Source organism: Budorcas taxicolor, chromosome 14, assembly GCF_023091745.1.
Source record: "Budorcas taxicolor isolate Tak-1 chromosome 14, Takin1.1, whole genome shotgun sequence".
Lineage (NCBI taxonomy): Eukaryota > Metazoa > Chordata > Mammalia > Artiodactyla > Bovidae > Budorcas > Budorcas taxicolor.
In genome coordinates this window covers 44,161,696-44,185,190 of record NC_068923.1, presented here as the reverse complement: position 1 = coordinate 44,185,190, position 23,495 = coordinate 44,161,696, and the positions used below count along the sequence as shown (strand labels likewise).

The window sequence follows — 23,495 nt, the reverse complement described above, 5'->3', positions numbered from 1 at the left end:
AGGGAGGCTGGGCGCGAGATTCGGCGGTGCGGACAAAACCCTGCAGGAGGCTACGAGCCCTGCAGAGCTGCCCGCTGCGGGGAGAGGGCGGGGGTCGGCGCCCGCGGCTGAGCCGCGCTGGGACCAAGGCGAGGAGGCTAAGAGGCGGCGGGAGGGGCCAAGAGAGGGCGGGAGCGCGCCTGCTGACATGTTGGGGGCATCCCTGAACGGGCCGGGCCGGGGCTAAGAAGCAGCGCTGCGGGCCGGGGGCGGTCGCGGTCCGCCCCTCCGTCCCTCCGTCCTGCCCTGCCGGGGACCTGTGTTCCGCACTCGGTCGGCCTCGGAGCGGGAGCGAGGGAAGCGGCGGGGGAGGGTCGGAGAGAAGGAGCATTCGCCCGAGGCTGGAGGAGGCTGACCCGCGTCCCCGCCCAGCCCGCGCCTATGCGGTACTTGAAGGATGGCGAAGAGGTCGCGCAGGTGGGTGACATCCCTTTCTCCCAGGCCTGTGGGCACAGCCTCGGCTCAGATTCCCTTTCCTTTCCCGCTGAGATCCCCCCCGCGCCTACCTGGGCCCTCCGAGGCCAGGGCAGAAGTTTTCCTTCCCGCTGCGCTACAGCCGCCTCGGCCCGCTGGCCAGAGCGCAGCCGTGAAGTGTGGAGAGTTGGGGACCAGGGCATTTCGGACTCAGAAAGTAACAGATGCCCAGGCGGCTCCTTGGAGTCGATTCTCCCCACAGCATTTGTCCAGCTCCCCACTGTCCCACAACTACTTACTGGGATTTGTTGGCAGGTAAGTCGGTGCGCTTTCAGGGAATACGCTCCGCACCGGAAGGTGGTGGTGTCCTGCCCGGACGGCCTGAAAATGCTGTTCCTAGGGCCTCTTTCTCTCTGAATTCCTGAGCCAGTTACAAACAGGGGCTCTGTGATACACCTGGGTTGGGGACCCCTCTGCTGTCTTGAAAGGTGTGGAAGTCCTCTAAGGAATAGCTGAGGAGAGAGTACTTTTTTTGATGTCTACTGTGATTACCATTCCCATAGTCGCAGTTTCCTTCTACTGGGAAGATGTCACACTGTTAACACCAGTAACTTGATCTTAAAACAATGTATTTGATTCAGTTAATATTTTGTGTGTCCGTTGGACTCTGTACCTGAGGGTTGCATAGAGGTAGGGCATTTCTTTGGTGGTGGTGGTTTTGGAAAACTTGCTAGGATGAATTTATGCATTTCGGTTTTATTTAAAGGTCACTCTAGTAGCTACTCCTAAACTGAGTGTGTAGGAATCACTCATATGACAAAAAACACTAGGGTGTCTTTTAGTTGTCAGTATTATTCAATAAATATGAAACGTTGTTTGACAGCGTTTCCAAACGGTTTTATTTATCTGGATCCACAACTTCAAAGTCTCAACTAGAGGTGTTTTTCCCAAGTTGAAATTTAGTAGTAACTTCATTCATTGCTGATGTCTGTTAAAAATTGTCAACAGTCACACCATAGTATTTGTTGCTGTATTCATTTATTAAGGATCTGCTATCTGTAAGGTATTTTTACAGAAATCAGCATAGAATGTAATTAAGTCCCTATTAGATTATTATTTTGTACCAACTACAGAATAGATCAAACTTTTGAAGTGCAACAAATACACACACTTCTCTTGAAGAGGATTTTCAGCTTAGGCACTGTTGATATTTGGGATCAGATAATTCTCTGTATTGGGAAGGCAGTGGTGGGGGCAGTGGGGAGTGCTGTCCTGCGCTTTGTACAATGTCTAGCAGCATCCCTGGCCTCTGTCCCATGGATGTCCGTAACACTTCACTTCCCCAGGTGTGACAATCAAAAAATGTCTTCAGACATTACCACCAAATGTCTGTTGAAGGGCAAAACCACCCAGGTGAGAATTACTGCTCTAGAACATCAAGGACCTGACTGACTTCTCAGTCTTCAGAAAAGATAGATACTAAAAGCTCCTGTAACTATAATTACTGAGGTGTTGATTTAGGCCTTTTCTTTTGAATTTTTAAACATACTTTCTTTAAGCAAGGTGACAAATGAATATTGTCAACTCAGTAACAGGAGTTTGTTTGTATTCAGTGTGCGGCATTATCTACTTGTCGGTATTGATGTTAATCTTATTTGAAACAGTTTCTTGCCTAATGCTGTCATCAGCAGTTAGTTATGGTTAGATATGGATGCTTGAATGTCAGACCCTGCCTTCTTCAGTTAGTTTTTTGTGCATAATTTGTGTATGCTTCATAATAGTAGGCTAAGAAGAAAGTGATTTCATGATTAATTTGCTGGTGTAAGTTATTTTGTTTTATTGACAATATTGTGAGCTTTGAGATCTAAATATTAATTGTACTATTGACTTTTATTCCTGTCAGCTATATAAATTAATTGAAATGTATTATAGAATGATTGAAAGAGTCATAAGTCTGGAGTAATTAAATGTAGTGAAGCTACACTCCCTATGTGAATATACGGGTAGATGTGAGAAACTATCATCTCCGAATGGTGTATTTCTTAGGGTCTTCATCGTTGAATGTGTTTTGTTCTGTAAATTCTATTTCTTGTATATGTAAATATGACTTATTTGCCCTAGATAAAATAGAATGTGAAATGTTTTGAAGGATAAATAATCTTTATTCAGCATAGTCTCATGCCTTTAACTATGAATCTAATTTATAGTTGAATGATCACTTTGAAGTCTTCACTATACAACCATTGAACTGTTTGATTGAAAACTATACTTTGCTGTATAAAAGTTTTGCATAAGACTACAGGCATAAATCCTGTAATAACCTTTCCTGTATGATCTGAAAAAAAAAAGTAAAAAACTTATCTCAGGGAGAAACAGCTGAAGGATATTAGCTCTTTTGATCATTGTTTAAGATAGCTGTAGTATCTCTGGTCTGGATTTACATAGAGGAAAAAGTTTATTTAGTGTTGTGACTTTAAATAGTTTTAGGTCCCATTGGGGGTTTTAATGACATAATTTACAGGCAGTACTAAAATTGGTATATATGTTATTAATGTGTACTTGATTTTTAACCATACTTATGTATTAAGTAAGTAATTTTAGATTTTAAAAGCCAGTTCCACTCTTAAAAATTAGCTTAAAAAAATGTCATTTAGAAGCTAGAAGATGTATTTAAGTAGTAACAGATTCAGGTATTTACCCTTGAGATGACTGGCAACTACAGTAAACTGGAAAGACAAAAGCCAACTCTTGAATTAGAAGATGTTTTTCCATGGGGTATGTTTGTGCGTAGGAAGCAATTTTACTGTGTTGCTTCCAGTGAGATGGGTGTCATGGGTGAAAGAATACTGGAATGTGAGAACTGATATGTTTAATCAGCTTTGTAATTAGCAATATTATTTGGAGAAAGCAAGTCAACTCTATATCCCAGTTTTTTGTCTCTTAATAAAGGTTTGGATTTTGTGGTCTATAAGTCTTTTAATATATTTCCTATTTTGAACTCTTTGTAATCATCTTTCCTCATTTAAAAATATACACACACTAATGGAATAAAATAGAAATGTTCTCGCATTGTTTTTGTTTGTGGATTGCTAGGTAGAACTCCTTTCAGTATATATTTCATTATTGCTATTCATGGTCAGATGAACTCCAATTTGTCTTACTATAATAATGCTAGGTTGCAGTCCAGATTTGAAAAGATATTCATGTGTGCAGTACATCATGTTAACCACTGGGTGGCCTGATTTTACTTTACTAAATCAAGCTGGTAAATTTTCATGCCTTGAATTTGATTGAACTTAAAAAAATGCAAATGCAGTTATCCTGTCAAGACAGTATAATAAAGATGTATTTTTGATTATGATAAAAATATTTTGGCTTGATGCAGTTAAATTTAAAATACTGTCAAGTTGAAGTGGTTTTGCTGGAAAAAATTTTATAGAACTTCTGATAATTCTCTAATTTCAAATTTGTAGTATCTATTCAAATAAAATAAATTTTAAACAATTTCAAATTCTTCCTTTGGCACACCTCATTTTAATCTTTTCAGGTAGAATAATTGATGTCTTTTAAAATTGAACTTCTCTTGAATGTTTTATCTTGATATTGCCAAGTGTGAATAGTTTGTGTATTATTTCACAGGGAAAGTTATGAGTATCACATCCTATTAGCTTAACCCCAGTGTGGAATTACTTTTAAACAATTTTCCTGTTCTAGTGAGTCATAATATTTTTTTGTGTGTGCTTCCTTTTGCTGTTTCATGATTACCCTAATCACTTTGTTCATAATCTACAAAAGTTTTTGAACATAGTACTTAGGTTATATATTAGACAGTTACAGAATAAATATTTTCTTTGACTTAAAAAATAAAACTGGCAGAATAATTCTGGAAACCAGTTCCTGGAGAGAGATTCAGAGACCAAATTCCTCTTCTATTTTTTGCCTTGTGACTGGAGAAATAATTTCACCTGTTTTTACTCTCTTCTAGATTAGTCACTCTAGGCTTAGAAATGGTTTACCTATTTATAGATAGTAGAAAGTTGACTTTATTTAGCTATTAGATACTGCTAACATTGATTGCTACAATACAGAAATACTAAAAAATGAAATAAAAAGCAGAGAAATAAAGCAAATGAAATATGATTTGTTTTGGTGGTATCTAATGTTTTGATGGTGTCTAACCATTATTAAGGGTTCCCTGATAGCTCAGTTGGTAAAGAATCCGCCTGCAATGAACCTGGGTTCAATCCCTGGGTTGGGAAGATACCCTGGAGAAGGGAAAGGCTACCCACTCCAGTATTCTGGCCTGGAGAATTCCAGCAAGTGTATAGTCTGTGGGGTCACAAAGAGTCGGATACGACTGATCGAGTTTCACTTCAGTTCACTTCAACCATTATTAAGCAGTGAAAATTTTCACTGTTAAGTGGTAAAAATAGAACATCGGTGAGGTTATTTGTGGGGTCTTATCCCTTCTCAGTTTTCTTTGCAAAGCGTAGACGTCCTTAGGCATCTTTCTGTTGTTCAGTTCAGTTCAGTTCACTCAGTCGTGTCTGACTCTTTGCGATCCCATGAACCGCAGCACGCCAGACCTCCCTGTCCATCACCAACTCCCAGAGTCCACCCAAACCCATGTCCATCGAGTTGGTGATGCCATCCAACCATCCCATCCTCTTTCGTCCCCTTCTCCTCCTGCCCTCAATCTTTCTCAGCATCAGGGTCTTTTAAAATGAGTCAGCTCTTCGCATGCGGTGGCCAAAGTATTAGAGTTTCAGCTTCAACATCAGTCCTTCCAATGAACGAACACCCAGGACTGATCTCCTTTAGGATGGACTGGTAGGATCTCCTTGCAGTCCAAGGGACTCTTGAGAGTCTTCTCTTGACAGTTCAAAACCATCAATTCTTCAGCGCTCACCTTTCTTTATAGTCCAACTCTCACATCTGTACATGACCACTGGAAAAATCATAGCCTTGATTAGACAGACCTTTGTTGACAAAGTAATGTCTCTGCTTTTTAATATGCTGTCTAGGTTGGCCATAACTTTCTTTCCAAGGAGTAACTAGTGATAATTTTCTAGGATCTTTTTTGTCACGCTTACTTGAAAGTTTTATCATCCTTTTAACAATTACATAAATAATACAGAAATAATAACTTAATGCTTGCACCAAGAAGTAGTTAGGTAGATAGATTCTAGGAAAGCCCCAGTGGTAGAGAGATGGATTCTAAGAATTCTGCTTTAATCCTCCCTCACACTCAACCACTCAAAAAACCCAGCTTCCTGAACATGATGGCCATGCTTTTGCAAAACAGATAATGAAACCTCTTGTAGAAATAGAAATTTCTCACAAATCAAGTATGTGGTTAAAAAGATAAGGCAGATTTTTAAAGTTAAAATGAACACGTTTTCAGGAAGATCATTCCTTGGAAACTAGTCTTTTGACCAAAACAACATTTTTGGACGCATATCTTGAAAATGTTTTGATAAGAACCTTATGGTGAATTTTGTACAGATTAATGTAGGTATTTTTGTGAATAATTAAAGTTTGTATGAATGAGTCCTTTTTAAAGTTATTTTCAAATAACCTAATTTTTAAAGCATAATTTTAAAATATGCTGTTGGGGAAGCTGTTGGGGTCTGAGAAAAGGGAATGAAAGAGGGAACCTGTAAAAACCATAACTGAGGGCTGTTTGGGAAGGCTGGAAATGTTAATGTTGCGGGGGACAGTTGTAGGAAAGGTTAGGCTGTATTGGTAGATACCTCAAAGAACACCTTCTGTACTGAATATTTTCTTTACATTTGATTCAGCAGGTTTATGCTTCTTAAAATTCTACCACTTGGCGGTGCATTTGGATTTTGAAAGTTCTTTTTATGGGAGTATTTTTCACCTCCTCTTAGAGGTATTTTAATTTGTTTAACAAAAAAGTTTTTTTTTTTTCTCTCTCATATCAATTTGAGATCATTTATACTGAGGGAGGTGGAAGTTTTGATTGGGTTGGGAAAGAGTGAGGTAATTTTGGAATACAAAATAGTTGGAGGAGGTAAAAGCATAAGTAATTATTCAGTAATTTTACAATCATTTGAATGATCAAGTCTTGGACTTGGTGCAGAGAGGTGAACGTATTAGACATGGTCTTTGCACTCCTGAGTTGTTCGGATGGGAAGCATAGATGCCATGAGTGTATATAATGGACAGTAAGCTTAGTATGGTGCTTTATCAGGTTTAATAGCCGCCTTAGAAATTTATGAAGTCATTGCATCCTGAACCATCTCCAGCTTAACAATTTAATCATCGTTGATCAGGTGATATTTCTGATAGCTGAAGATGGCTGCAAATAACAGGTATTTCTTTAATTAAGCCTGTGCTTTTATTTTCAGCATAGTTTATCGAAACAATCATATATGAAAATGTAGGACTGGCAGATTGTTAAATAGACATTGGCTTTAGGGGAGAAAACATTGGAATACTGAAGTGCATTGAACTAGAGAAGCAGTTAGGTGTCATAGCTAGTTGGGTGGGGGATTTTGGTGTCTTGTTTGGTTAGATAAGAATAATTTTTGGTCAGATGTAATTGACAAATCAAGGAAATTAGAAGTTCCTGCAAAGGCTCTGTAAACAGTATATATTAAATCTAGGCCTTCATTTTCCACAATGTCTGTTACTCAGAAAGGTTAAATAAATATTAGCTCATGTTATTCTCAGATGTTCATATCTTGGTTCAGTCCACTGACTACTCAGAATTCCCTAATTCAGTTTATCGTTAAGACCTGCTCTCTTTTCTAGGGTTTTGTGCTCTCGTGGCTTGAACTTTTGTCTGTGTGCTCAGTTCAGTTCAGTCGCTCAGTCGTGTTTGACTCTTTGCGACCCTGTGAATCGCAACACGCCAGGCCTCCCTGTCCATCACCAACTCCCGGAGTTCACTCAGACTCACGTCCATCGAGTCAGTGATGCCATCCAGCCATCTCATCCTCTGCCATCCCCTTCTCCTCCTGCCTCCAATCCCTCCCAGCATCAGAGCCTTTTCCAATGTGTCTGTGTGCTAGTGATTGCTAAAACTAAGTCTCCTAGACCTAGAGATGAGCAGAAGATCCACATGCCCAGTTGTCTTCAAGATCTGCTCTGCCCAGTAGGAGAGCCACTGGTCACATGTGGCTGTCGAACTCTTGATGTACTACTAGTCTGAATTGCTGTGTACTTTTTATTTTATTACATCTAAAAATTTTTATTTTTATTTTTCTGGTTAGCTGTGTCTGAAGCTAGGAATTCACTTTGTTGCTCCCGGGCTGTTTCTATCAGCTTCATCTTCTTGTTATTTTTCTCTTTTGCCTTTGGCTCTCTTTTCTCCTGGACAATGCATGCCAGATTTCAAAGACTTAAGTAAGAAGAATGTAAAACATTTTGTGATTATGTTGGCTACATGTTGAATTGATCACTTAAAAATAGATTGGGTTAAATATTATTTCTTATTAAAATTAATTTCACCTGTTTTTTTAAACTGTGGTTGCTAATGAATTACTTAGGTGGCTTGCATTATGTTTCTACTGGACAATGCTTTGTAGATATATCTAGTATCCACCTGTGTATTTCTCAAATACCTTGAAATCAGTCCAAACTACTTACTCTCCTCATTCCCTTCTCCTTCCCAAAGTTCTTTTTCTCCTTCTATTCTTTATCTCAGCAGATAGCTCTATGTTTCCAAAGCCAGAAATTTTGGAGTTGTCCTTGAATCTTCTTCCCATGTCTCTCATATTCATCAGTTGAACAAAATCCTTTTGTTTATACTTTTTTCTCAGTTTTATGTGTGTCTTTCTGTTGCTACTATCATGACCTTAGTTGGTTTATTCTTTTATGGTTTCTCGATTTTTGTCCATTTAGATCTTTTCTACTCAAAGATATAAAAAATAAGAGTTCTACCCTAAAAGGTAGAAGTAATAGGGCTAATAGGGCTTTCCTGGTAGCTCCAACGATAAAGATTCTGCCTGCAGTGCAGGAGACCCGGGTTCAATCCCTGGATCGGGAAGATCCCCTGGAAAAGGAAACGGCAACCCACTCCAATATTCTTGCCTGGAGAATTCATGGACAAAGGGGCCTGCCAGGCTACAATCCATTGGGTCGCAAAGAGTCAGACAGGACTGAGCAGTTAACACTTTCACCGTAATAGGTACTATTATGTTTTCATTTTTAAAAGTGTAGAATATTTGCTTCATCTGAATTCTTTTATTTTAAAGTAGGATTTTATTTTTTAAAATAACTACCCACTGTCACCCTTTGTTGAAAAGTCCATCTTTACCACACTGATTGATATTATAATTGATGGAATTCCCATGTGAGTTTTTTTTCCTGAATATTCTATTCTGTTCCATTGATTTGAGTATTATTTATTGTTTCTCTGCAGTATTTTCTGGTATTTGGTAGTGCTAATTCTCTCTCTCTTTTTAGAGCTTTTCTGGGTATTACTGCTTGTTTGTTTTTCTATACGAACTGTAGAATCAGCTTGTCTGTGTTCCTCTGAAAATCTATTGGTATTTTTATTCATTTAATTTAAATTTATGAATTAATTTACAGAGAATGGACATCTGTAATATTGTTTTCGTGCCCAGGAATGTGGTATGATTGTTTTTTCATTTGTCCTTCTGTGTCTCCTGATAGTGTTTTGTAGTTTACTGTATCTTGATCTTGTATATTCAAATTATTTCTACATATTCTAACTTTTTTGCTGTTAGTGTTGTAAATGGCTCATTTCTTACATTATGTCTTTTAACTGACTGTGTTTTGTATTTTACCATTGTCATTGCCAGGCCCTAATAATTTCTTACTTGGATTCTTGTGAAAGATCACTAATTGATCTTCCTCCATCTCTCCACATTCCTGCCAGTGATTTTTTTCTGAAACACAAGATATTTGTCTTTTACTCCTTTACTTAAATTCCTTTAACTCTGTAGGTTAAAGATCAGATTAAGAATAAAGGCCAAACTCCTTAGCATGACGTAAAGGTTATCACTTGGCCCTTGCTGACATATCTAGCTTCATTCCTCTGGTATCAGTAAGCACTATAGCTCCTGTCCATTATGTGACTGTTAATATTTTTATACTTTGAATAATCTCATTGGACCTATGTCTGCTAGTCTGAGTGGCTTATTTAGTTGTATCTATGTGTTCAGATTTAGTGATTGAATTCACATATTTAAATAAAAATCTTGATTTCAAATTGTGTTGTTTTCAGTGAGGATGAGGATGATGACCTTCAGTATGCTGATCATGATTATGAAGTACCACAACAAAAAGGGTTGAAGAAACTCTGGAATAGAGTAAAATGGACAAGAGACGAGGTGATTATGTGTAATATGGTTTACTAATTCCATACTTATATTTGTTGATTAATAAGATATGTATTAAAGATACTTAAAAACACAACATGAGAAAAGTTATCCCTCAGCTAACTTGCACATTTTTCTTCTTCAACCATACATGAAGAGTGGGTTGATGTTGAGACTGACAGAATCAGTTTAGTAAACAGGAGAACATGTGTGATAATGGCTTCAGTGCTTCTAAAAATGGCCACCAGATATGACATGAAAGAATTGGACAGTATATTCAGGAATAGGGGAATAGGGTGAGGGAAAGCTTTTTCATTTCCATAAACCTGTCTTAATAGGATGACAAGTTAAAGAAGTTGGTTGAACAACATGGAACTGATGATTGGACTCTGATTGCTCGTCATCTTCAAGTAAGTGAAACACTATCTCATACTGTTAACACAAATGATTTAGGCCATGGGGTTACAGTTGCTGTTTTTCAGAAATGTGTCTACGTTATTTTAGATTTAGGTTCCCATCCTAAAAACAACTGTTTTGTTCTGCTCTTCCTACAGTTGGAAACTTAGAAAGTCTGGGTTTTCTTTTTTAGTAATTAATTTATCTGGGGATCTAAAAAGATGACTGACATAAAGAGAGGACAGACCTAAAAAAGATGGCTGACTTAAAGCAAAAATGATACAAAGTTTGGATAGGGCTTTATAAATATTTGCTAATCAATGTTAAAACATTTTGAGAGAAGTTAAATCTATTGAAATAGTTTGGTAACTAATGACACCAGAAGAAGCTATGTTGCTGTGAGAATTAGAAGTAACATATAGGATGTTTGGCACAGTGCCTTACATTTAGCACATGTTCAATAAATAGAATTTAAATTAGAAAAGCTGCTTACATTAGCTTTATCAGTTTAACTTCAGTGGTATAACAGCAAATGTAGTCAACAGAGAAATGCTACAAGGATGTACAAGAACAACCTGATTATTTTGAGAAAATGATAACCTTAAAGTGAATCAGCATTGATGTACCGAAGCTATACATGAAAACACTCAGTATGAATAAAAACAAGTCCGCTAGGCATCAGGAGAGAGCTGTGGTTAAATACAGGATTTCTATTTGTGTCATTCAAAATTATCTGTAATCCTGTATGTGAACTAATATCTTTAGAAACCAAATCACTAAAGGAAAAGTTGTGTTAGTAGTATTATCCTTGTAATACACAGGAGTTACTAAGTCATGAATTGACTAAAAATAAGGCTACACTTATTAATCATTTTTCGAGTTTGACATGTTTCTACATAAGGCTTTACCTTGGTAAATTTCATTTTCCTTTTGAACTTCAGTGCTTAAATATTTAACTGATATATAATGTATATCAATCTGGATATATTTATTTTTTCTTGATAACTTGGAGTTATCATTTATAAACATCCTTTAAATACCATGCAGTAGTCTAGTAATGCCTTTTGGGTGTTTTTTGAATTGTGTAGAGTTAGGTACTGCTATACTCTGTGAGTCCAGGCTGCTATGCTGTTTGAGTTTGTACGTCTGTATTGTTTAGTTGTCTGTTTACTCCCTTTTATTCATCAGTACATTTCTTTATGTTAGTATCTGTGTTATTTTGCTTTTTTGCTTGTGTTATCAGGCAGGGCATAGAGATAAATAATTTTAATTTCAAATATATAATTTTTATTTATACTCTAAGCAGTGCTGACAACTTTAATTAAAAATTAATTGGGATACAGGCATATAAAATAAATATTGCATTTTTAGAGAATGCTATTGAATGTATTATTCCTGGAAACTTTCTTCTTAAGGTTGTGAAAGTTTGGAAGACAGTTGTTCATTAACAAAATCATCCGAATTCTTTCAGAATCGTTCTGATTTTCAATGCCAACATCGGTGGCAGAAAGTTTTAAATCCAGAATTGATAAAGGGTCCCTGGACTAAAGAAGAAGATCAGAGGGTAACATGTTCATATTCTTTATTTTCACTGTGTAGGTGGACTTGCTTTTTTCCTTACTAATACATTGTTTTTGGGTAACATAAATACATGTTTAAATCATCTGGATTTGTTCTCTGAGTACTGCTTGTACTAGAATTGAAAATTTAGTATTTTGAGATGTAGTTTTTTCAGAATTGAGTCAAACCAAGTGTAATATAATATATAGCTTTTGCTGGCTGAAAGTTTGGTTTGTAGAATAAAAAATACTGTCAGCTTAGTCACCTTTTTAGAGCTTAGGTTAGCGACATTTAGGGCATAGTTTCTTACTGAAAATTGAGTTAGCATTTTTAAAACAATTTAATTTTATTCTTATTTTATCTGAAAACTTGAGGTATAAGGAAGTTATTCTTTAACTTTCCCTCTTAACCTAAAATGGGCTCCCACATAAGACAGATATCTTATCATCGTGTTCCCAGAGAGCTAGAGGATTCAAAACCAAGGTAATTCTTTGTTATGAAAGTATGAGAAGAATGGGAAAGTTACTATCGTCTTCTGAGAATTACCCTTTAGTTCATGCTCTTTATGGCATCATCTTATTAATGTAGTTGGAAAATTAGAGCATTTTTACTGCCACTCAAAAAAAAAAAAATTGGCCAGTGGTTAAGTTTTAAAATGTGTGATTTGTGTCCTTTCAGTTTGAGAAAGAAAGTAATGAATAGACAGTAACTATAAATCCTTCCTGCTTCCAAAATGATTTATTTGGCTTTCCGCTGAAGCATTAAAAAAAATGTAAGAGTAGAAAATCTTTAAGTCTCAACATTTTACTGTTATTTCATATTAATTTTGTATGAAACAATTTAATTTACAGGTCACTTTAATGCCTTGTATTTAGATAAGTGTGGGATCAATTTTTTGAACTTGGCAAATGCTGAAGGAATATTTTTAGTAAAATTTTTTTTTTTAATTATACTTGTGGTTTGGATTTAATGCATTTAAAATAGCATTCTTGAGTTATGTTTTAAGATTCTATCAAGGTAGTGCTTTTTAAAAATTGAGATATATGGGACTTCCCTGGCTATCTAGTGGTTGAGACTCCACACTCCCAATGCGTGGGGCACTGGTTTGATCCCTGGTTGGGTAGCTAAGATCCTACATGCCATGGGGGGTGGCCTAAAACAATAGATAAATAAAAATTGGGATATAATTATATATTAGTTCCTGGAGAAGGAAATGGCAACCCACTCCAGTATTCTTGCCTGGAAAATCCTGCAGTTGGAGGAGCCTAGCAGGCTACAGTCCATGGGGTTGCAAAGAGTGGGACATGACTCAGTGACTTCACTTTCACTTATATATTAGTTTCAGATGTACAACATAATGTGTATATTATGACAGTCAGTTCAGTTGCTCAGTTGTGTCCGACTCTTTGAGACCTCATGGACTGCAGCACACCAGGCTTCCCTGTCCATCACCAACTCCTGGAGCCTACTCAAACTCATGTCCATCGTGTCGGTGATGCCATCCAACCATCTCATCCTCTTTCGTTCCTTTCTCTTCTCACCTTCAGTCTTTCCCAGCATCAGGGTCTTTTCTAGTGAGTTGGTTCTTTGCATCAGGTGGGCAAAGTATTGGAATTTCAGCTTCAGTCCTTCCAGTGAATATTCAGGGTTGATTTCCTTTAGGATGGACTGGTTGGATCTCCTTACAGTCCAAGGGACTCTCAAGAGTCTTCTCCAACACCACACAGTTCAAAGCATCAATTTTTTGATGTTCAACTTTATGGTCCAGCTCTCATATCCATACATGACTACTGGAAAAACCATAGCTTGGTTAAGTAATGTCTTTGATTTTTAATATGCTGTCTAGGTTGGTCATAGCTTTTCTTCTGAGGAGCAAGCGTCTTTTAATTTCATCGCTGCAGCCACAATCTGCAGTGATTTTGGAGCCCCCAAAGATAAAGTCTGTCACTGCTTCCATTGTTTCCCCATCTATTTGCTGTGAAGTGATGGGGGTAGATACTATGATCTTAGTTTTCTGAAAGTTGAGTTTTAAGCCAGCTTCTTCACTCTCCTCTTTCCCTTTCATCAAGAGGTTCTTTAGTTCCTCTTCACTTTCTGCTATAATGATAGTGTCATCTGCTTCTCTGAGGTTATTGATATTTCTCCCAGCAATCTTGATTCCATCTTGTGCTTCAACCAGCCCAGCATTTCATATGATATACTCTGCATATAAGTTAAATAAGCAGGGTGACAGTATACAGCCTTGATGGACTCCTTTCGTTATTTGGAACCAGTCTGTTGTTCCATGTGCAGTTCTAACTGTTGCTTCTTGACCTGCATACAGATTTCTTAGGAGGCAGTTTAGGTGGTCTGGTATTTTCATCTCTTTAGTTTGTTGTGATCCACACAGTCAAAGGCTTTGGCATAGTCAATAAAGCAAAAGTAGATGTTTTTCTGGAACTCGCTTGCTTTTTCGATGATCCAACAGATGTTGGCAGTTTGAACTCTGATTCCTCTGCCTTTTCTGAATCCAGCTTGAACATCTGGAAGTTCACGGTTCACGTGCTGTTGAAGCCTGGCTTGGAGAATTTTGAACGTTACTTTGTTGTGAGATGAGTGCAGTTGTGCAGTAGTTTGAACATTCTTTGGTATTGTCTTTCTTTGGGATTGGAATGATAACTGACCTTTTCCAGTCCTATGGCCACTGCTGAGTTTTCTAGACCACTGCAAATCTCATTAATATCTATCCCCGTACATAGTTACTCATATTTTTTCTTGTGTAAGAACTTTTCAAATCTACTCTTAGAAGCTTTCAATATGCAATACAGTATTACTGACTGTAGCTACTGTACTGTACAGTACAGTATATCCACATGACTTATTTATTTTAAAAAAAATCATACTTTTTAAACTTTATTTTTCTATTTCTTAGGTTATTGAATTAGTTCAGAAATATGGGCCAAAAAGATGGTCTTTAATTGCAAAACATTTAAAAGGAAGAATAGGCAAGCAGTGTAGAGAAAGATGGCATAATCATCTGAATCCTGAGGTAAAGAAGTCGTCCTGGACAGAAGAGGAGGACAGGATTATCTATGAAGCACATAAGCGGTTGGGAAATCGTTGGGCAGAAATTGCCAAACTACTTCCTGGAAGGTACTTATACAAATGAGTATATATTTTCCTGTACTTTAAACTTGATCTTTATTATGGTTACTATTAAATATATTTATAGGTACCCCATGACTTTTATTTATAATTAAAATTTAGACTGCAGAATACAAGCAACCCTTTGTGATATTTGTAGTACATTTTGTGGGAAGGGATGTAATTACTTTTTTAACAAAATATTTTATAGCAGTAATTTGTGCAACAAAATGATAGACCTTTAGATTATGTAAACATTTAATGCACTCCCCTAAATTATGGTTACATATTAGTGCCAATCAAGCAGTCTTTGTACAAACTAAGCTGTAATGGAATCTAAGTTGAAGAGATTTCTTTCATATTGGATTCTTTGCATAAGACCAGAGAATAACAAATACACTGGCTGAAATAAATTGCTCTGAAAGTGCATTAGAGAAAATTCAGTTCTTAATTAATGCTTTAGATCCTGAGTAGTATATATATATCCATGTGGCTAAAATATGGAGTTTCCATCAGGAGCAGTGATGGGCTACATATACACTATACATTGCATTGGTTCAGATGCTTCCTAGCCATTTACAGTACAGTAGACCAGCAATTTTGGGAAAATCCATTCCTCACTCAGAAGGTGTGCACTTGTTTTTTATTGTTGTAGTCTCTGTATAGTACATAGTAGTTAATTAAATGCATTTACGTGTATCCTTTTTTTAATAGAAATCAAATACTTTTATTGTTGAATAAACATTAACTCAGAATGTGATGCCCATCATAGGCAATCTGATAAGAGACTGAAAAAAAAAAGAGGAATCTCACCTTTCACCCACATAACCAAGCAGATACCACCCATTATATGTAGGTTCTCAAGATAATATTTAGTCCTAAGTCAGAAGACTTGACAGCACCATTTTATTTCATGTAGTTCATCCTTTATTTACCTAGCAATTGGAGTGCCCATCTGTTGTCAGTTATTGGCTTTATGTAAAGGAAAAACAAACTTCTCATATCTTTTTGTTAGAAGGTGGTTTTACAACTTGGAATCAGGTCAGCTAAAGTTGAGTTCCTTTCCTGATGAAACTTGGAGATAGAGCACTATATTCTATATATTCTTAATTAATCTTCATATACTTGTGAAATAATGCAGAGCAACATTGCTATATTTGTCTTAGAGAAATTAAAGCATAGTGTTAAGTTTTTTTATCCAAGTTACTGAAGCTGGTTGAGGAACTTCTAGTGTTTTCAGTGTTTGATACATCTTTTTACTATCCATAGAACGTAGCTTAGTGCTTAGCATAAAGTAGGTTCTCAGTAAATGTTTGTGTATTTCTAAAATGTATACTATAAGTAGCTGTAGGTTAAGGCTTCCATTTTTACAAGGGGGACTTAGGTCAAAGGGGAGCCAATGAATTTTTTCTTCCATAGGTGTTTTGTTGATAAGAAGTGAAGATGAATACTGGGATTCTGTCTTTTTATGACCATATTTGGTCTTGGCTTCAAGGCTTTTGCCCTTGTTATGCTCTTTATCTGAAATGCTCTTTTTTATTTTTCTTTTCTGTTCTTGTATGACTAGTTCATTCTTGTCCTTCAGATTTTAGCTTCCCTGTCCCCTCAAAATTGCTCAAAATCAAAATTACTGTAGTTACTCATTTTCTCTTATTACTTTAAATGATCTGCATTGCACTGTTTTTCTTCTTCTTCTTTTTTTTTTTTTTTTCTTTTCTTTACTCCTTCCCTGCTGCCATGCTTCCTGTGAAGGTGTAAGCCCCACGAGAGCTGGGACTTTATCTTATTGCCTTATCTCCAGTGTTTAGAAGTGTATTTGATATACAGACATACAGAAAAGTATCTAACTTTACCAGTTGTAAAAATTTAAGTACTTTGTATACTTTATATGATGTTAAAAATTTATGGAGTCCTCTTTTTCTTTTTAAAATATACACTTTAATTTCTTAGGACTGATAATTCTATCAAAAATCATTGGAATTCTACTATGCGAAGAAAAGTGGAGCAGGAAGGCTACTTACAAGATGGAATAAAATCAGAACGATCTTCATCTAAACTTCAACACAAACCTTGTGCAACTATGGACCATTTGCAAACCCAGAATCAGTTTTACATACCTGTTCAGGCACATATTTTTAATACTTTTTTGTTTAAAAATCTTCTTTAGTTGCTCTATGGGAAGGTGTTTAGTTTCTTAGTAGGATAAAAACAAAATATATTAAGAGAAACAGACATTTAAATCTCCAAAATGAAAAAATATACCATTACTAGCTGTTAAACCATTGTTATTGTTGTTTAGTCGCTAAGTCATGTCCGACTCTTTGAAACCCCATGGACTGTAGCCTGCCAGGCTCCTCTGTCCATGGGATTCTGCCGGCAAGAACACTGGAGTGGGTTGCCATTTCTTTCTCCATTAGTGGAAGTTTATCTCTGCTGTTTTGATTGATAGATATTTTGGGAACAAATTCATTAAAATATTTCCTTTTATATATCATTTTTACAGTATCTAATTACGAAACTTAGTATGTACATTTCCTAACTGTCATTCTCCGAATCTTCATGATTCAAAGCTAACGATGATTTGTGTTTTAATATCGATTATAGTTTTCTTTTAAAAATATTTTTTTGCGTAATTGTAGGATAGCTTGCCTGTAAGAGGTGAGTGTATATAAATAATGGTTTAAAGGGGAAAACAGTCAAAAATATTTCAAGCCACCATTTAGGGGTGAACCAAATAATTGGTTCTTTGGCATTCAACTTTGCTGTTCCCTCATCAGTTAGCTGACTGAGTGAATTCAGCCTTTGTGTAGACAGGTTCATTGCAGATTACCCACATTCATCATAGGGCAGGCTGATTTCCTTTCAAAGCATTTTCCTACCTGCAAGAAATTAGGAGTTTTCATGAGCTTTGTTTTACCTTTTCCCTGTCTACTTGTCTGTCGTGCCATTTTTCATGTTGAGCAGTTCTTAATTTGTGTCACATAGAATGTAAAGATTAAGTCAGGGCTGACAAGTATCTACTGCAAGATAAAATTTGGCTTGTGGTTAACAATCTGTGCTTAGTATTTAATTTTATTAATTTTATTCCAGATTTAACTATTCTTCTAAATGGACATTATTTTTTTTTAGACATAATTTTCAAAGAACCTCTTTAAAAAGGTAGTGACATCTTAATTTACAAATAGGAAAACTTGCAAAGACAGTACAGTTATCTGCTGATACTTAGTACCTTATGATTTCTGTTGTCTTTTTCTTTACATTTTTCTTTAGAGTCCTAGATTTCAGCAGCATAAACTGAAACATTCTGCTTCTGCCTTAAAAGTTATCTTAAAATTTTTTTTTTTTTAACTCACAGGATAATTTTTTAAATTATTTGGGGCCAATTGAGTGTTTAATACTCTCAATCAGAATATATTGGAATGTGAGAGTATTTCTTACACTTTAAGAATTATTTACCTTTTAATGATTCTTGAAAGATTTGTGTATGCATAGTTCAAGTCATTTAAACTGCTGAAAAGCTAATTCTACTTTTGACTTGAAAGAAAAAAATGGATTGGTATGAAGTACTGTCACAGGTTAAAATGAAAAGTTTGAGAAAGATGTTTCTAATTCATTGGAAGTTGAGCAATAACTGATATTAATCAAATGTAAAAATTAAGTTCTGTGTTAGAAGTTATACATAATGCTTTTCCATTAGTGATTTACATAGGCCATTATGGAAGATAGACAATTTCCTATATATATTTATTAGATTTTAAGGTTTTAAAAATCTTATGAGGTTCTTCTCAAATTTCTCCCTACCACTGCACACTAAATTTGCATGCAACTTCAAAAATTTTATTACAGATTCTTTAGAAAAGAGACAGAATAATTCATTGTCTATTGTCAAAATATTAAAAATACATGAGTGATCCTGATTGTTTTTCTGAGACAAATTATAGAAGCAGCCTCTGTTTTCATATCTTTCTATACAGAGGTTGGCATGGAGGGGGCGGTGGTAGGAGTAGGAGATGTGAATACTGAAGACTTGCTTTAGTCTCCAGCTGCATAAGTGCTTCATATGGGCCAATCAGTCTTTTGCCCTGAACGATAAAACACAATTCCTTTGTCTTCTCCAGGAGATAGAGCAATCCTTTAATAGCAGATTTTAAAAAACACTTGGTAGATATTGTAGATAATAAGTAGACTGATTGGGTGATAAATCTAGCCCAAGTAATTCTCATATTTCATTTAGGGGAAAATAGGTCTTTGCTAATAAAGTTATGCCTTTTAGTCAATAGATTTTAAGAATAAGATGTAGCTATTAAGAAATTACTGTATGTGTAAATACTCAAAGTTGACAGAGATACTGACTTTTCCACGTTGATATCTTATTCAGTTTTTGTGCTTTGCCTCAGATTTTTAAAAATTTATAGTGTTATATGTATGATATTAATGATATTAATTTTAAATTACTTTTTTAGATCCCAGGCTATCAGTATGTATCACCTGAAGGCAATTGTGTAGAACATGTTCAGGCTTCTTCTGCCTTTATTCAGGTAACTTTTTATTTATTAAAAAACAAAACCAAACCCCAAAGGAAACACTCAAACATTTTCAAATTCTAATAGTGCCTGTTGTTCATCTATAAAATTTCGCCAAAAGCAATACTATCTGATCTACTTAGTTTGTGTATTATAGCATTAAAGGAGAAAGTTTTTAAGTGTGTTTGAGAAATATAAACTGTACCAATGTAAAGTAGTTCACAACACCAGTGAGGTGGTTTTTTCATTCTTCCAACTTAGAACATTCAAGTTATGCATGAACATATTTTTACTAAACTGGGTAGAATGTATATATTCAGATTCAATAAATTAAAACAAATTCCACATGTAAAATTTTAAATTGATTAGATGATACAGTGTAAGTTTTTTCATGCATTTAAATTTCCCAATTCTTTTCTGTTAAATTGAAAATATTTACCAGCACCTCTTTAGGTCCCAGAAGAAGTGTGATACTGAGTATTTGGGATTTGGTATTATTAAGCTTTATTAGAGAGGATAGACTTTGTGTTGCATAGAAGAAAATAAAACTTAGAACATTAATAATAAAAAAGCAATTTTTAAAATAATCTGTTTTTTCTCTTTTGCTTAACTTATTTTAGCAACCTTTTGTAGATGAAGATCCTGATAAGGAAAAAAAAATAAAGGAACTTGAGTTGCTTCTTATGTCGGCTGAGAATGAAGTTAGAAGAAAACGAGTTCCATCAGTAAGGAATAATCTAAAGTGTTTCATTTTATTGTTAGACTCTTTTATGTGCTTTATATGCTTTTATAGTTTTAATCAGCACTGACTTTTGTATGCCAGCAAATGGAAAGCATATTCATTGTGATTTCAGATTTTAGTATAGACTGAAAATAGTTTTTCTAATTTGTAACTTTGAAGTTGCCTGTTTTTGATATGCATCTCTTGGAACATACTTTACAGTGTTTTGTATTAAGATGGTTCTTGAATAATATCAAACTTAAGGTATAATCTTCAATATGTGTATTTGTGAAAATGTGTGGATTAGATTAGGCTTTATTTTCTGTTAGACATTCCATATGATAATGGCCTTAATAGGAAATAAAAAAGAAACTTAAGGAATTTAATTAGATATGTAGAGAGATTTCTGTACTTCAGAATTATTTTTATTCTCCATTTGAAAATGTTTTCTTGTCTACTGTATTAGAACACAAATTCAGTAAATTGGAAAAAGTAATGTTTTAAATATAGGAAAAGGAAAGATTTAGGTTTTATGCTGTCTAAAGAAATCTTTCAATGGAAGTGGGTTTTGATTACCAGATATGAGAAGTATTGTCTGAGATTTGGTTGATGAGAATAACTATGAGTATTTAATCAGGATAAATGATAATGATTCTAGCTAAGTTAAACAGGCTGTGCTAGGAAGAAAAAACGTTTGTATTTAAATGACAGTTTTGAAAGTTTAATATCCTGGGATTTTTTTACATTTAGGAAAGTGTTTTTCTTGATCTGGGGCAGAGTCAGGGGACAATATATTTAGAGTCACTGGGAACTAATACAAAATTACTAAATAGAATAACCTCAGGGCTTGAAATAGTATTATGAGGCAACTGGTGATGTCTTTAAATCATTTCAGATGGTATTAATAAAAATGACATTTGTTAATTGTAGTGAATGAGATAAATACCATGGGAAAAGTAATTTTTGTTTTGCAACTACAAATACCATGGGCAAACAGGGATACCTGAAGTATACTTAATTTCAGTTTTATTAAGAAACTGCAAATAAATAACCATGATTAGAGGGTCCACATTTATAGATAATCAGGTTTAAGCACATTTAAAATTTTTGATAATAGTGTAATTTTGTAATTTAATAGGAAAATATAATTAAAAGAATTGCTATTTTGTATTAAAAAGGGAGAAAGTTACTAATTATTTTTTTTTCAAACTTGCTATCTAAAATCCACTGTTATAAAGATCTGGTTGTATAAGGAGATTGGCGATTTTAGAGGGAAATTGCTGCATCCAGTATAACAGAATCTATATTCATATAAAGTATTCTAGACAATTATGTGGTAATAATGATTGCCATTTTTCTGAGTATTCATTATATTCCACTCTTGTAGATGTGGTAGATGTATTCCTGGTAATCCTTGTGTTAACTCTGCAAATTAATTGCTAGGTATTCAGAATCAGATGTATGTGATTACAAAAAAGTTTATGGTTTTGCCAGTGGGCCTAGTAAGCTCCCTCTTTGAATCTTTTTCCTGCCTGAAAACTAAGTTGAAATGTATATGGTTTGGAAGTTATCTCCAAAAAGTGATTGTAAACTCAGAAAGTGGCTACACTAGTGAAATAAGATTGCTTTAATTTCTTTTATTTATAGGACTCTTTAAAATAGATGGAACTTGTTTTGAAACAGTCTTGGAAAGTTATTTTTTCACCTTAACTTGAGACTTAACATTTTGCTATTGTAAATATGTACTACATTCTAGTGATTTTTAATTTTAATAGTAACAGGTACTGTTTCTTGAGTGCTTCCAATGGACTGAGCAATATGTTCTCTAAGATATGGTAGCTATTCAGTTCAGTTCAGTTCAGTCGCTCAGTCGTGTCCGACTCTTTGAGACACCATGAATCGCAGCATGCCAGGCCTCCCTGTCCATCACCAACTCCCAGAGTTCACTCAGACTCAAGTCCATCAAGTCAGTGATGCCATCCAGCTATCTCATCCTCTGTCGTCCCCTTTTCCTCCTGCCCCCAATCCCTCCCATCATCAGTCTTTTCCAATGAGTCAGCTCTTTGCATGAGGTGGCCAAAGTACTGGAGTTTCAGCTTTAGCATCATTCCTTCCAAAGAAATCCCAGGGCTGATCTCCTTCAGAATGGACTGGTTGGATCTCCTTGCAGTCCAAGGGACTCTCAAGAGTCTTCTCCAACACCACGGTTCAAAAGCATCAATTCTTTGGTGCTCAGCCTTCTTCACAGTCCAACTCTCACATCCATACATGACCACTGGAAAAACCATAGCCTTGACTAGACGGACCTTAGTTGGCGAAGTAATGTCTCTGCTTTTCAATATACTATCTATAATTGGTCATAACTTTTCTTCCAAGGAGTGAGTGTCTTTTAATTTCATGGCTACAGTCACCATCTGCAGTGATTTTGGAGCCCCCAAAATAGAGTCTGACGCTGTTTCCACTATTGCCCCGTCTATTTCCCATGAAGTGATGGGACCAGATGCCATGATCTTCATTTTCTGAATGTTGAGCTTTAAGCCAACTTTTTCACTCTCCACTTTCACTTTCCTCAAGAGGCTTTTGAGTTCCTCTTCACTTTCTGCCATAAGGGTGGTGTCATCTGCATATCTGAGGTTATTGATATTTCTCCCAGCAGTCTTGATTCCAGCTTGGGGTTCTTCCAGCCCAGCATTTCTCATGATGTACTCTACATATAAGTTAAAGAAGCAGGGTGACAATATACAGCCTTGACGGACTCATTTTCCTATTTGGAACCAGTCTGTTGTTCCATGTCCAGTTCTAACTGTTGCTTCCTGACCTGCATATGGGTTTCTCAAGAGGCAGGTCAGGTGGTCTGGTATTCCCATCTCTTTCAGAATTTTCCACAGTTTCTTGTGATCCACACAGTCAAAGGCTTTGGCATAGTCAATAAAGCAGAAATAGATGTTTTTCTGGAACTCTCTTGCTTTTTCCATGATCCAGTGGATGTTGGCAATTTGATCTCTGGTTCCTCCGCCTTTTCTAAAACCAGCTTGAACATCAGGAAGTTCACGGTTCACGCATTGCTGAAGCCTGGCTTGGAGAATTTTGAGCATTACTTTACTAGCGTGTGAGATGAGTGCAATTGTGCAGTAGTTTGAGCATTCTTTGGCATTGCCTTTTTTGGGGATTGGAATAAAAACTGACCTTTTCCAGTCCTGTGGCCACTGCTGAGTTTTCCAAATTTGCTGGCATATTGAGTGCAGCACTTTCATAGCATCATCTTTCAGGATTTGAAATAGCTCAACTGGAATTCCATCACATCCACTAGCTTTGTTCGTAGTGATGCTTCAGCCACATTTAATTCAAAATTTTAAAATTCAGCTCCTCAGTTGCACTAGCCACATTGTTGTTGCTCTTATGGCTGGT

The 23,495-nt window shown here is 35.9% G+C and overlaps 1 protein-coding gene across 1 annotated transcript in view; it reads left to right on the top strand.

Moving 5' to 3' along the window:
• The first annotated feature begins 352 nt into the window (after window positions 1-352).
• Window positions 353-23,495, top strand: part of MYBL1 (MYB proto-oncogene like 1) — a 35,046-nt gene continuing 11,903 nt past the window's right edge. The window contains exons 1-8 of the mRNA XM_052651832.1: window positions 353-456; window positions 9,671-9,776; window positions 10,103-10,174; window positions 11,632-11,724; window positions 14,632-14,852; window positions 16,794-16,968; window positions 19,307-19,381; window positions 19,987-20,091. Of these exons, the coding sequence (XP_052507792.1) occupies window positions 437-456; window positions 9,671-9,776; window positions 10,103-10,174; window positions 11,632-11,724; window positions 14,632-14,852; window positions 16,794-16,968; window positions 19,307-19,381; window positions 19,987-20,091 (867 nt within the window). The 5' untranslated portion in view covers window positions 353-436. The remainder of the gene's footprint in view (window positions 457-9,670; window positions 9,777-10,102; window positions 10,175-11,631; window positions 11,725-14,631; window positions 14,853-16,793; window positions 16,969-19,306; window positions 19,382-19,986; window positions 20,092-23,495) is intronic.